The following is a 13828-nucleotide window of genomic DNA, read 5'->3' as shown; positions in this document are numbered from 1 at the left end:
TTAGGACATATGGAGCATTCAGGTAACATGGCGTGTTGTGGATGCCTGGTGTGTTAAGGATACATGGCACGTTCATGATGCATGGCATGCCTAGGAAGAATTGTGCCGTTAGCAAGGAGGATGCATGTCAAGGAGGGATTTGAGGAACAACACGATGTTTTTCGTACCATAGGTTTTAGCTGTCATTGTAACAATGTTGTTCTTATTCAAGGCTTTGCTGACTATGTTGCAGTTAAACTAATGCTGATTTATTCAAAGCACTTTGTTAGAAAATGTTTCTCAACTAATGAACCATGTAAGGGTTAGTTAACCCTTATCTCTTGGCATTGATTTAATCATTATTTTAATACATTAAGACCCAAATGCGTCTAATTGAAAGTCGATCAGATTACCTTTCCTTGCAGTTGTGTTTTATTCTCAGCATTTGCACCACACATTGCATACATTGACAATTGCTGTTTACTCATCTGTTCACTTGGATCATCAACCCAACACCAGATTTCTGGCTTTGTCGGTTCACACATTACATCATCAAAAAAGGCCACTTTGGCTTCGGGTTTCTAGAAATAAATCTTCCTTGTGATGTGATATTTAGTCTGTATATAATTTTTCTTAAAAAGCAGCTATGTGGTCGCATTGACATCACACCGAATGAGTCCTGACTTCAGAAATCAGATTTTGCACGTTAAGTTGAAATCCAAACCGATATTCATAATATACTTTGCCTGCCAACGAGCGTCTGCTGAAGAGTCAGAAACACAGCGCTTGCCTCGGTGGAACTGCCAAATGTAATAATCCTCAGCATTGTGCCATCCAGAATATTGTGACCCTGCGTGGACGGCACAATATCTGAACTTCGGTCACGTCGGCGAAGGGCGGACGCATCTCTCTTTTAGCACGATGAGCGGATCCTAGCAGCAGACCTGGGACCAGTGGATATGATAACGCTCCGGAGCGAAAAGTCAGCCTAGATATCCCAGTTGGTGAGAGTACATAACGCTTTGAAACATGATCCTATAGGGGGAGGTCAACCTTTAAAGCGTTTTATTATTTATTTAGTTTTATTTCTCCCTCTTAAGCCCCTCTTCTGGCTTCCAAATGGACCAGAGGCTTAACCCGCATCAGGCTTAGCATGTGTTGGTGTGGCACTTTGAAATATACTCTCTTTCCCTTTCCCCTAATCTTTCACTATCTATTCCCATTCATCTTTCTTTTTTTTCTGTTCTATATCTCATCCTGCATCCATCCCATGTCTATGTTTTCTGCCTTTCTGTTCCGTCTCTTTACGTGTATTCCTCACGGCCAGCTCTCCTTCCTGCACCTAGTTCCCCTTTTATATTTCCTTCTGTTCCATATATTTTCTATCTCTCTTTCCTGCACCTATTCACCTGCTCTGTCATTCTCCCTTATGCCACTCTTTCTGTCTCTTCAAATGCTCCGTCCCTCCCCTACCCATTTGCTGTACCTTTTTCCCCTCTTTCGTTCAGTCTGATCTTTATCTCCATCTCTTTCTATTGCTCCCTCTTTCTCTCTCCAGACATACAGGAAGTGTCATCAGATGAACGATGGTTTAATTATTTGCATGATGATGAGGATGAGGATGATGGCAATGAAATGTTTTTGACATTTAGGTAGCATTTACAAAATCTTGTATTTGTAAATCTTGTATATTGAATAACCCACAATTATTAATATCTTTACATTCATGCCAAGATTAATAAATGTAGTATTTCTGTTTATTTTTGCCTTGTCAAAAGACTGCTGAGTTAATTATGAATTTTGGAAGCCAATACTAATTTGTTTGACGAGCAGCCAAGAGATTCATAGATCTTGACAGATACTCCAAAGGTTTCTGTGTGAAATTGAATCAGCAAATGATGCAAGACAACCGGAGGAAGTAAACACAAGAAAGGAATGATTACTTTGACACATTTATTATGAAATTATAAAGTTAGATAGCATTGGTCGAAAATAAAAGCGTTTATAAAAGAAGAGTATGGATTGCAGATCACTGTTTCACCGTGACAAAGAGATTATTTGAATGACAAAATAAAAAATAGGCCAGAGAAAAAAATGCATAAATAACCAAGTCCATTATCGTATACATAGCACATCAGGGAGGATTAGCAGGATGTCGACATAAAACATCTTATATACACAGTAAGAATTTACATCATGTGTTTTACAGAAGAGTCCTACAGCGAGACACGGCAGCCAGTCTCAAGTCTTGCTCATGAGGAGTGTTTTATTGTTCTTTTTTTTGGCTTTAAGTACCATTATCACGACTACAAGACCCGGCTCTGGCGTGGGCGAGGGACAGAGCGGTGATGAGCCGTCAATGAAGCAATGACCCTGATATGAGGTGGGGTCTCCAGTCTGTCAGGGTATAGACGCTGCTCTGTTAGCTCCACTTCCTCCGGCTCACCCTTCCTGTCTGCAGGCGCTCGTGATTAACGGCCTGGGGATGGGGGGGGGGGGGGGGGTGGAGGATGGGGAGGGAGGGGGGGGGGGGGGGGGGGAGGGCTAAGGAGCAGGGGGGATAGAGGAGGGAGTAGCTGTGTGCTGAACACAAAGCACCCTGGTATTTCTCACAGAAGCCAAACACAAAGGTGACAGCACCCTTGGCAAGCTTACCTCAGTTGTAGCAGCACCAACCCCAATAAAACACTAGATGGGGGGGGGGGGGGGGGTGTTGTTTGGTCAGGTTGGGGATAGATAGTGCAGTAGGGTAATGTGAGGGATCGATGGTTGGGAGACTGAGGGATCGATGTGTTGGTGATATTTGGATGGCAGGTTTTAGGAAAGTGAGGGATAGATGATTTTGCAACATTGGGGATGGATGGCTCAGGGAAGTGAGAGATAGATGTTTTGGTGATATTGGGGACACATGGTTTCGGAAAGTGAGAGATAGATGTTTTGGTGATATTGGGGACACATGGTTTCGGAAAGTGAGGGATAGATGTTTTGGTGATATTGGCATAGACGGTCTGGTTATACATGGCAGAATAACCAAGGTGGTTCAAGTCGGAGTGGTGGAGAACATTGATTAATTATTGGATTATTGTTCAGACAACGAGGGAGCATCATAACATGTGATCTGATCATTTTCTTGGAGACAGAGGCAAAAAGTCAAGAAACATTTTTTTCCACCCTCTACTTGTTTTTTTTTTCTCGCCCTGAAGACATAATGTTGGATCTTGCCAGGCGATGGTATGTGGACATCTGTGGTGTTTTAACAGCGGTAAGTGTTGACCGTGTCATGCAGTGTAGTGTCACATGAAGGCGCGTATCAAAGGGAGGGGGGCGGCTCTGAACCATGAGGTAATGCGTTGAAGATGAATTATTCAAATAAACATGAGGATGATTGAAAAAGACGTGAAGGTGCGACTCCCGCTAGCTTTATTGGGGCTGACGCACGCCGTCGTCCTCTAAGTCCTGGTGGGACACGCCGAACGGGGCTTCAGGTTCTTGCGCATGCAGAGGAATCTCTCAGAGCTGCAGATCTATCATCAATCACTCTGATATGAGGCCTGGCAGAGATGGATGGTGCTGACTGTTCCCATGGAAGCTCTTCCATCTTTAACTGACAGACCAAGCCAAACAAAAGCTCCTCACACATACACACACATCACACACACACACACACACACACACACACACACACACACACACACACACACACACACACACACACACACACACACACACACACACACACACACACACACACACACACACACACACACACACACACACACAGATGTGCGGGTGCGCACACACCAAGCACACATCACACGTCGCGCTACGTGATAAAATTAGCCACAATTGCCTCTGACAGGATTACTTCCAAGCACAATAAGGGGGAGGATCCATCTTCACTATTACATGAAAGTGATTGATGATTGTTGGCTGGTATTGCAAATTTAAATTTAAAACTGTTTTATTCTTGGTAATTTGCTATCAACTGAGTTTCAGAAAATTTGCTTCACAGCAGTTGGAGAGGGTTGAAAAAACAAACCAATAAATATTTATAGGATTTTATTCAAAGTAAAAATATACCTGCCTGGGATGCTTCTAAGTATTTTGCTGATTATGGTGTAACAAGGCAAGTTATTTCCATGTAATCATCTCATGGCAACAATGCATTAGTCAAGGTGTTTGCTGGCTATAAATAGTGAACATGACAAGTCCCCGCGAAGAGATACGCGTTGGCACGGGTGGCCTACTCTGATCTGTTTGGCTGAGTCAGTCGTCACTCATCTGTAAGAAAGCTTTCAGACTCATATTTTATTAACGTATTTGTTTAATTTGTATTTATCGATTTATTTTACCGTGTGAAAGCGATGCTGACACCAAGTCATGCGGTGATTTAACATGGGGGTATGGGTGTATTTCTCTGCCTGCCTCAGACAGACCAAGAAATAGCGTTTGACAAGTTTTACTTTTTGTGAGGATGAGAGCATTGTGGGAACAAAGCGTGAGATATTGAGGGCAGAGACAAAGATCATAACCGTTACATCCTGGAGAAAGCTCTGCTGCTGACAGCACAACCAAGACGCTTATACAGAGATGACAGACAATATCCTCCCCCTCTCTCTCTCTCTATCCCTCTATCTCTCCATCTCTCTCTCTCTCATTCTCCATTTCTCTGCCTCTATCTATCCCCTTCTCTCTCTCTGTCTCCGCCTCTCCCCCTATATCTCCCTCTCTGTCCCTGCCTCTCTTTATCTCCTTCTCCATCTGGATCTCTCTCCTTCCCTCTATGAAAGCACCAAGCTCTGCCTCAGCAGAATTCAGAGGATCTTGCAGCAGACGCCTCTTCCCTCAGGTGCCACCTTGTCAAAGTTCATTAATCTTCTCAAACTCACCGTGTCTCCACCGGTGGCTGGCTGTACTACTAATCCTCTTATTAATGTTCCAAATGAACCTGCGCTCCAAGGACCGCTCCCGCAGGGCCATCATTACACCGTTCTGCATAAACTCCTGTTTGCATAGAATGTCCATTTATGAAGAACCCTGACTCTGGGAGTGGGCCACTTACAGCCTCCCACCCGTCTCCCCCTGCAGAGCTCCCCCAGCCGCCCCAGCCCAGAGGCCTATACAAGGAACACGCTGCCCCCCTGCCTTAAATGGTTCTCCTGATAATTACATCCACCAGCCCAACGCTGTCTCTGAGAGTGATCTCAGCCAGACTAAATGTTAGTGGAGATGACTGGGGGGGCGGGGGGGGGGGGGGATGTACTCTCAGACTTGATTTGTTCTTGGCAAGCGACTGACAAACTATCAAGACAGTCATAATTGCTTTATGTGGAGTCTCCTATAGGTACCATTGCAATGAAAAACACAACACTAAAAACTTTTTTTTTTTAGTGTTGTGCCTCAAGAGCAACAACATTATCTGGGCTGTAAATGTTCACAGTGTCGCAGCGTCAAATAACGGCACTGGAGGTGGGCACAGCTTTGCTTTGTTAACAACCCTTTGGACTTGAGAGAAAGCAGTTTACCCATTATTACTAATTAGGCCTTTACACTGGAGATATTCAGGCCACAGCATGCCTGCACAGTTTATAATAGCTTAACATCTCTGTGACAAATGGTAATGGCATTGTTTCAGATCTATCCCACAAGAAACCAACTACAAAATGATAAATGTGTATATATTGATTCAGCGATATTCCACTCACAGATATACAGTTTTACGCAGCGTTACACTGACTGCTGCCCTGTGGTTAATGATTGGACAGGGAAAGAGTTGAAATATACATTTAAATGGAATGTATTTCTACAGCGATTTTTCGCAGTTAATTTCTCACCGTGAGGAACACACACTCGCGCACACAGACAAACACACACACAGACACACACACAGTACAAGCCATGCAACCAGTTTGGCACAAGCAATAAGCTTGTCTTGTTAAAGGACAATTATCCGGTGGTACTCAGGGAATGGAACCAGCCATGATCCAATTGTCTGAGGACCTGCTCTACTGTCTGAGCGACAGCTGTCCCCAGTGTGAACATCCACACATCTCTGAACATTGTCATCAACATCACTCCATCTGCACCCAGTGTTGTGCACTTGCAGACAGTGGAGGCTTGTGTGGTTATTAACAACTTGTTTGTAAGTTCTCTCTCTTGCCTTGTGAAAGTAGGACAGTGTTGTTCAGGCTTCTCCCCCCTGACCGTTGTTTACATTGATGTAGGTCCCAGGAGGAGAGGAAGTGGAAGTGGGAACAGAAAGAGAGCAGGTATTACCCCGAAAGCTCCTAACCCTACCCTAAACTCCCCCTCCCATACCTGGCAGATCCTAAAAAAATACATACATGATATATCAGAACGTCAATTAAATATATAAGCGGTTGGATGCTGATCCACAAAGTACTAGAGGCTTACGGATGGGGCTGTAGATGCAGGAGACTAACCGGTTTTGGACCACTTCTGTACAGCCTAGTGCCAGATGGCCTTCAGCTGCAGACCTCCTGCATAGGCCATGCTGTTAGTCTCTCCAAGAGGAAGACACTGCCTCTGTATGGCTGGTCTGCATCCTTTTCTGCATTATCTGACAGCTTATCCATTTATTTGATGATGTGTTTATGTACTGGTGCACGTTTCTGGACTTATTTTCCATTTGATAAGCCAATTTGTCATCTCTCAGGACACAGATGATAGTTTACTGCTGGCGAGATGGTTTGTCTGGGCTGTAAATAAATTCTAAAGATGATGATTGGATCCGGTCTGCGTTCATACGTGTTCACTCAAGGGAGTATTCTCTTTCCGGAACAATAAATATCTACAATAACTAACACCCAGTGTCCAGGGAATAAAACAATTTCTTTATATTTCAAATCGTGTTCTAATATCCAACAAACTGGCAGCAGAATAGTATTATGGTTAGGGTGTTTGACTGCAAGGTATTGGGGCTGATCCCCAATGCCTAGAGTCTACCTGTAGGCATCTTAGAGCAAGATAACCTACCTGCTCCTTAATGAAATGGAAGTCCCTTTGGATAAAAGTGTCTGCTATATGACTAAATGAGCAGATAACTGAGTCAAAAGTGGCATGTTTGGTCTGATGATTAGCATAGCGTGAGGTTTGGTCTCCGGAGCTGTAGTCTTGGTGCTTCTAACGGTGAGGTGGTGTCGTAGGCATGGTGGGCGTCGAAACGCAAAGATGTAAAGGACCAGAAGCAGCCGTAGGTCATCGGCAAACCTTTCGACAGTCCCTTGAGCAAAGCTTGTGTGTTTTTTGACACGCAGGAGCGTATATGTCAGGAATACGATCGTTCGCTGCGGGGACAGCGGTTCTTGTCGTAAAGCACCTATAGAGCCTCTGTCACGGTGTGACCGCCATCAATAATGCGCTGGGGAACACACACACGTATGGCTTTGTGGAGGGTTGACAAAACGATCGATCCAAACGATCATGGTGGTGAATTGATTGACTGGTAAGAAAGTGATCTAGGGGAGCGAACATTATCCTATGATATCTCACATTCTCCCTCTCCCACCCCTGGAAGTCTTCTAACAACACTATTGTAATATTATTTTGGCCCTCTCTCTCTCTATGTCTCTCTCTCACATGGATCCCCACAAACAATATCACACACACACACACACACACACACACACACACACACACACACACACACACACACACACACACACACACACACACACACACACACACACACACACACACACACACACACACACACACACACACACACACACACAGAGAGACACACACATACACACAACCACACACACTGAACTTGGCTATCAAACTAAATGGATCTTTTGACTGCATCCTCTCACACTGAAAGACGTTAACGACCCCCCCCCCCCCCCCCCCCCCCCATCATCATCGATCTAAAGGTCTCTGCGTGAAGAGACCCTGACCACCACGACCCCCCCAACCCCTTACTCCCGCTCATTCCTCAGATTCGGGAGACCACCAGCGGTTGCCGTGGTGATACCCAACAGAGCAACAGTGCCCCCTTAAGACCCAGTAACATCACCAATCGCATCTCCCGTCACTTGCAATGCTCACACACACAGTCACACATCCCACCAACCCATACACACACACCAACACACACACCCAAATACACACAGCCTCCCTTTCTCTCTCCCCTTCTCTCTCTCTCTTACATACACACTCTCTCTCTCGCTCCTTGTGTGTTCCATTAGGCGTGTGTTTTGTGAAGTGCTGCTTTATTAGCAGAGAAATTAATAAGCTCTGATGATAAAAAATAAAAGCTGCACGGATTACGTTGAAATTTGAGGCTCATTATTGGCTAATCCTATTTGAATTGGATGTGTATCAGTTTTCAGACAGGCATCCCGTAGTCTGCTAGCGTGCGTTGCGATAGAGGGAAAAGGGGAAGAGAGGGAGATCGAGAGCGAGGGAGTGAGAGCAAGAGAGAGAAGGGGAGAGAGAGAGACACATTTATTTCATTCCTAGTTGTGGCATATCTGCTAGTGAGTCCAAATGAGATGAGTGGCTGCTAATTAAAGAGGAGGAGAACTGCTAGGTCTGCTGGTGCAGAGGAGACAGAGGGACTCATATGGCATCACAACGCACACCAAATTAAAACCATGGAAACACTAAGGACGTTATGAGGGGCAGAGGTGGAAAATCAACTCATTTAGGAGGAGAGAAAAACAATGGTATGACCGCCTAGGAAGTGATAATGTTATATACCATCCAACTTCCCCAACCAATTAAACTGTGTATGGTGCATCTATTTACCAAGAATAAGAGATGGACATCTGAGTAGATAGGCAAGAAAAAAATGTTTCTTTCACAGAAGTGTAAAGGAACAGCGCATCACAAGTAGTAGAAGTAGCATGTGGGTACATTTTCACCTTGTCACCTGACCTCCGAGCTCACAAAAGATGCATGCCACACTCTTGGCTAGGAAATTAAAATAAGAATTCCTCTCCTTGTAAAACATCAGCCAAACATAAGCATGGGATTATTTTTAAGTCCATTAACTACACAAATGATCCACTTTTGGATTGTGTGATTATATTTTTTTTTAAGTTTGAGCTATGGTTGTACAGTATTCTGCGGTGTTCAGGTGCTGGGCAGCAGCCGAGAGAGAAAGTCTCTTATCTATGCTTCAGCACTGAGGAACGGGGCAGTTATAGGCAGAGCTTATGGACCAGTAAAAGTGTTCCTTTACCTGCTGCCTGGTGTGCATGGGGGCCTTGGTCTTGAACGCGCCCTGGGAGCTGCACTCAGACGCGCTGAAGTGGTCTGAGCTGGTGGACGACCTCTTGGAGAGTGTGTCGCAGCCCCCAACAAACGTGTTATCCAACGGGAGCTCCTGAATCACGTGATGCTTCTTCACCGACACCGGCGTGTCCGCCTTCAGGTGGAAGGCCGACTGAGGGGAGGCAGACTTGTAGTGCCGGGCAAGGTCGGGGCTGCTGGGTTTGAAGGTGGTGGTGGGTGGGGCGTTCCAATCGAAGCGACCAATCCCCTGCTCCTCCAGCTCCGTGGGGATGCTGATGGTCCCGTTGATGGGCTCGTGGGCGGGGTCGTCGGGCTTGCTCTCCTCGATGGTGACAAAGTTGAGCAGGGAGCTTTTGGGTGACTTCCTTTTCTTCCTCTTCTTCTTCTTGTTCTGTTTGTTCTCCGTGTTGGGGGACATCCACTCTGCCCCCTGCTTCTTCCTCTGAGCCGCCTTGAAGCGCGAGGCGTGGCGGCAGCGCAGCAGGACCGTCACAAAGATCACGATGACAACCACGAGGGCGCCGGTCACGAAGGCGATCATGATGGTGAGGTAGTCACCACTCTGGTATGTCTCGCTGCTTTCGCCGATGTTGCGGTCAATGGGCGTCTCCATGGTGCGGCGGATGAGCTCGTTGATGAGCGTGGCGTTCCCCGCTGTGTCGTTGACATACAGGAAGACCAGCACCAGCGTGTGGAGGGACTTTGGGTAGCCCAGGTCGCTGATGTTCACCACCAGCCTGTGCAAGCCGATGTCGGTCATGGTGGGCTTCTCCTCAAGCGTGATGTTGCCCGTGACGGGGTCGATCCTGAACAGGCCCCGGTTGTTGCCGCTCACAATGCTGTATTTGAGTTCGGCGTTCATCCCCGTATCTCCGTCCACGGCGAACACCTCCGCCACCACGGAGCCTGGGATGGAGGAGAGCGGCACAAGCCTGAAGGAGGCGTTGGAGGAGGGGGAGATGACGACAGGGGTGTTGTCATTCACGTCGATGACATTGATGGTGACCTTGGCGGCCGATGAACAGGGCGGGCGCCCGCCGTCCACGGCTCTGACATCGAATGTGTACGAGCTCTGCTGCTCGCGGTCGAAAGACACGTTGGACTTGATCACGCCGGAGTACGGGTCAAGGATGAAGTTCTCGTTGTCGTTGAGGATGGAGAGGGAGACGGCGGCGTTCTCCCCGGCATCGGTGTCCGTCACGGTGATAACGCCCACGGTGCTGTACTTGGGGAGGTTCTCAGACACAAAGAACTGAAAGTGGTTGTGGGTGAACTTGGGGTTGTTGTCATTCTCGTCCAGTATGGTCACTATGACAGCAGCCTGCGTCTGCAGCGGTGGCGTGCCGTTGTCTCTGGCGGTCACCGTGAACAAGAAGCGGTCCTGGTCCTCGCGGTCAAACACACGCGATGCCGTCAGCACGCCTGTTTTGCGGTCCAGGTCAAAGAAAGAGGCGTTGGGGCCCAGCTGGTAAACGATCTCGGCGTTCTTGCCGTTGTCCTCGTCCGTGGCAGTCAGCGTGGTGAGAAACAGGTCGCGCTTGTTGTTCTCCATGATGGCCAGCTCGATGACCGGCTGAGTGAACACCGGCGGGTTGTCGTTCTCGTCCTCTAGCCGGACTCTGACCAACGCCGTCTGGTTGAGGCTCGGCTTCCCGGAGTCCGAGGCCACGATTTTAAAGTTGTATTCTTTGGTTCCCTCATAATCCAGCAAAGCAGAAGTCTCCAGTAGATACTGGTTGTCGTACACAGCCTTCAAATGGAACGGAACGTCCTTCTCTATAAAGCAGATGACCTTGCCGTTGATGTCCGTGTCTTTGTCCGAGACGGTGATGAGGGCTATCTTGGTATTGATGGGATCTTTCTCTGACAGGAAAACGGTGCCGTTAATGGGTACGATGATGTAGCGCAGGTCTATGTTTGGCGGGTTGTCGTTGACATCCGTCACGTTGATGTTAATGGTTGCTTTGGCCGGACTGGAGCTGCCGTCGCTGGCTAACACGGAGAGCTTGTGGATGGCCGTCTCCTCTCTGTCCAGGGGACGCTGCACGGTGATCAGACCGGTGGTCGAGTTCAACGCAAACAGTCTTTTAGTGGCGGGTGGAACCTGCGTGCCGAACACGTAACGGATGTCCGCGTTGGACCCGATGTCCGCGTCCGTGGCCAGCAGATGCACGACGGACGTCCCGATTGCCGAGTTCTCCGGGATGTGCACCTCCACCTGGCTGTCCTTAAACACGGGCCGATTGTCGTTGACGTCGGTCACAGTCACCTGCAGGATGGCTGTGCTGGACTTCTGGGGGCTCCCGCCATCCTCCACCTTCACCTTCATCACGTACGTGTCCTTCTGCTCACGGTCCAGGTTCTGCTGCACGATGAGTTGCGGCCACTTTTCCCCCTCCGGCGTCTCCACGATGTCCAGGCCGAAGGCGCTCTGTCCGTTCACCAGCTCGTACTTGTGGACACTGTTGGGACCCGTGTCGGGGTCGGTGGCCGACGGGATGGCGAAGCGGCTGTTGATGAGCGTGTTCTCAGGGATGGAGATGTTGATGACCGGTGAGGGGAACATGGGTGCGTTGTCGTTGGTGTCCTTCACCACCATTTTGATTTTGATGAGTCGGAAGTAGTCATTAGGCAGGATGACCACCTCAATCTCAAAGGAGCACTCGCTGTCCTCGAAGGACGGCCCTGGGCAGAGCCTCTCGCGGTCGATCCGGTTGGAGGTGGTGAAGATGTCCCCCGTGCTGCTCAGCACGCGCACCAGTGGGTTGTCCCCCGCCTTGGACACCAGCCGGTACACCAGGTTAGCGCTGGCGCCCGTGGCGGCGTTTGTGTGTGAGATGTTGAGGTCCTTTGGTATGTTTCCAATGAGAACGTTTTCCTGCAACTCTTCTCTGATGGGATAGATAAGCTCCTGGGCGATAGAAGGGTCCAGCCACAGACACGCCAGCAGAGCGGCCAACAGGTAATAATCTTTAAGATCCATGACTGCGATGATATTCGATTCCTTCCTTCACAACTCAAGCATTTCTCTGTACTGATGAACGTTGTAGCTGTGAGTGATTCGGTGAATATGGAAGGGTTCTTTTCCAAAATGAGACCTATGAATAGAAACAGAATGGGTGTTCAATAGCATATTCAATATCGACATTCACTATTGAAAACGCTTTTCTCACGTGTGCATTAATCATACATCCATACAGAAGCAAATACCAAACACTGCAGCAAACGTTTAGGTGGCCTTTAAAAAAAAAAGAATCCAAGTCTTTGGATTTGTATGAGGGCTTAAAAACAACTAAGAAATCATATCTATCAAAAAGAACAACTTCCTTGTGTATTTTATCCATATTCCATTTATTAAATTGTAGAAAACATTAGACGTGACACCGGCTATGCGTCATCGATGTTTGAAGTCGTATCGAATAAATCCGCAGGCATAAATACAGCCTCGAATGACCATAAAGTCAGTATTTAAATTAAATCCTTATTGGGTATCAGCTGAAATAAAACGCTTACCGCGCGATGTTGTCAGCTCATCGTCCTCTTGTCTGTGGATTTCCAACGGCAGCGAAATAAAAAGCGGAGTCCCAGTAAAGATATTCCTCTTGATCGATGCCGTTCCTCCGAGCTCCCGAACCCAGAGGAAACCCAACAGTCCGCTGGGTTAATTTTTATATCTTCAACAGTTCAATGGATCAGCATGTGAGGAAAGTCCGCTCTCCCCGCGTCACGGACGGACGTGCTGCGCGGTGCTTTCTAGTAACCGTCCAAGGTGAAGAGATGAGGATAGCTCCAGAATATTCCTCCTCTCTTCCGCGTCTCAGGATACCTGTTCAGGTGCTCGATTGTCCCGTCATTGTACGTCTTTAACTTTAAGGGCTTCCATGAATAATTACTCCGACAGACGATGGGGACACTCAAAAAAGCTTCAGAGAATAAATATTTGGGGACGATGACGGCACGAAGAGGCGATGCGCCGCGCGGTCGTTCGGAGACGGGTGCGTGTGTCAGCGGTGCGCGCGGAGCGGTTATCCTCTCTCCTCACTCCATCGCAGAGCATCTTGCACTAACTCTGCCGAAACCCACAGGGGCTGAAGTCCGGCACACAGACGCCCCCCCGAGCCTCCTCATTGGACGGCTCTCCGTCTGCAGCAACTTGATTGGTCGGCGCTCACGTCACTCAGAACGGAGACGCGCTGACCGCCGCGGCTGCAGGAGTTTCATCTGCTGCTCCACCGTGTTGGTATGAAAGCCGGGAAAAACTGTCTCACTCTTTTTACTGTTGAGTTGGCACCGCCTGAAGCCCCTCATGCTCTACGGTCGAGCACGGGGTGGCGAGAGATGTGAAGGCGCCTTGTGTGTCAATGTGTTTATATATAGACCCAACTGGCAGGACAACATGAACCCGTTTGGAAGCAGCGGGAACGAGAGAGTTCGGATCAGACAGAGACGCCGTTGTCTCGTTGTATTCTCACCACTTCCCAGGCCACTTGGACATCACAATCAAACCCAATTAAAACATGGACCCGAGCCGCACCGAGAGACATCCAGCACGGCAGACGTGCGCTCGTGGTCCGGTCCGGACGCCCCA

The 13828-nt window shown here is 48.0% G+C and overlaps 1 protein-coding gene across 1 annotated transcript in view; it reads right to left on the bottom strand.

The window, feature by feature from the left end:
- The window catches only part of LOC130403889 (protocadherin-9-like), a 167209-nt gene extending 153943 nt beyond the window's left edge, over positions 1 to 13266 (bottom strand). The window contains exons 1-2 of the mRNA XM_056608415.1: positions 12754 to 13266; positions 9188 to 12338 (exon numbers count right to left, since the gene is read on the bottom strand). Of these exons, the coding sequence (XP_056464390.1) occupies positions 9188 to 12223 (3036 nt within the window). The 5' untranslated portion in view covers positions 12224 to 12338; positions 12754 to 13266. The remainder of the gene's footprint in view (positions 1 to 9187; positions 12339 to 12753) is intronic.
- Positions 13267 to 13828: the final 562 nt, after the last annotated feature.

Source organism: Gadus chalcogrammus, chromosome 14 (genome assembly GCF_026213295.1).
Source record: "Gadus chalcogrammus isolate NIFS_2021 chromosome 14, NIFS_Gcha_1.0, whole genome shotgun sequence".
NCBI lineage: Eukaryota > Metazoa > Chordata > Actinopteri > Gadiformes > Gadidae > Gadus > Gadus chalcogrammus.
Note: the sequence above shows the minus strand (reverse complement) of the source record. Positions and strands in the feature narration are given on the sequence as shown.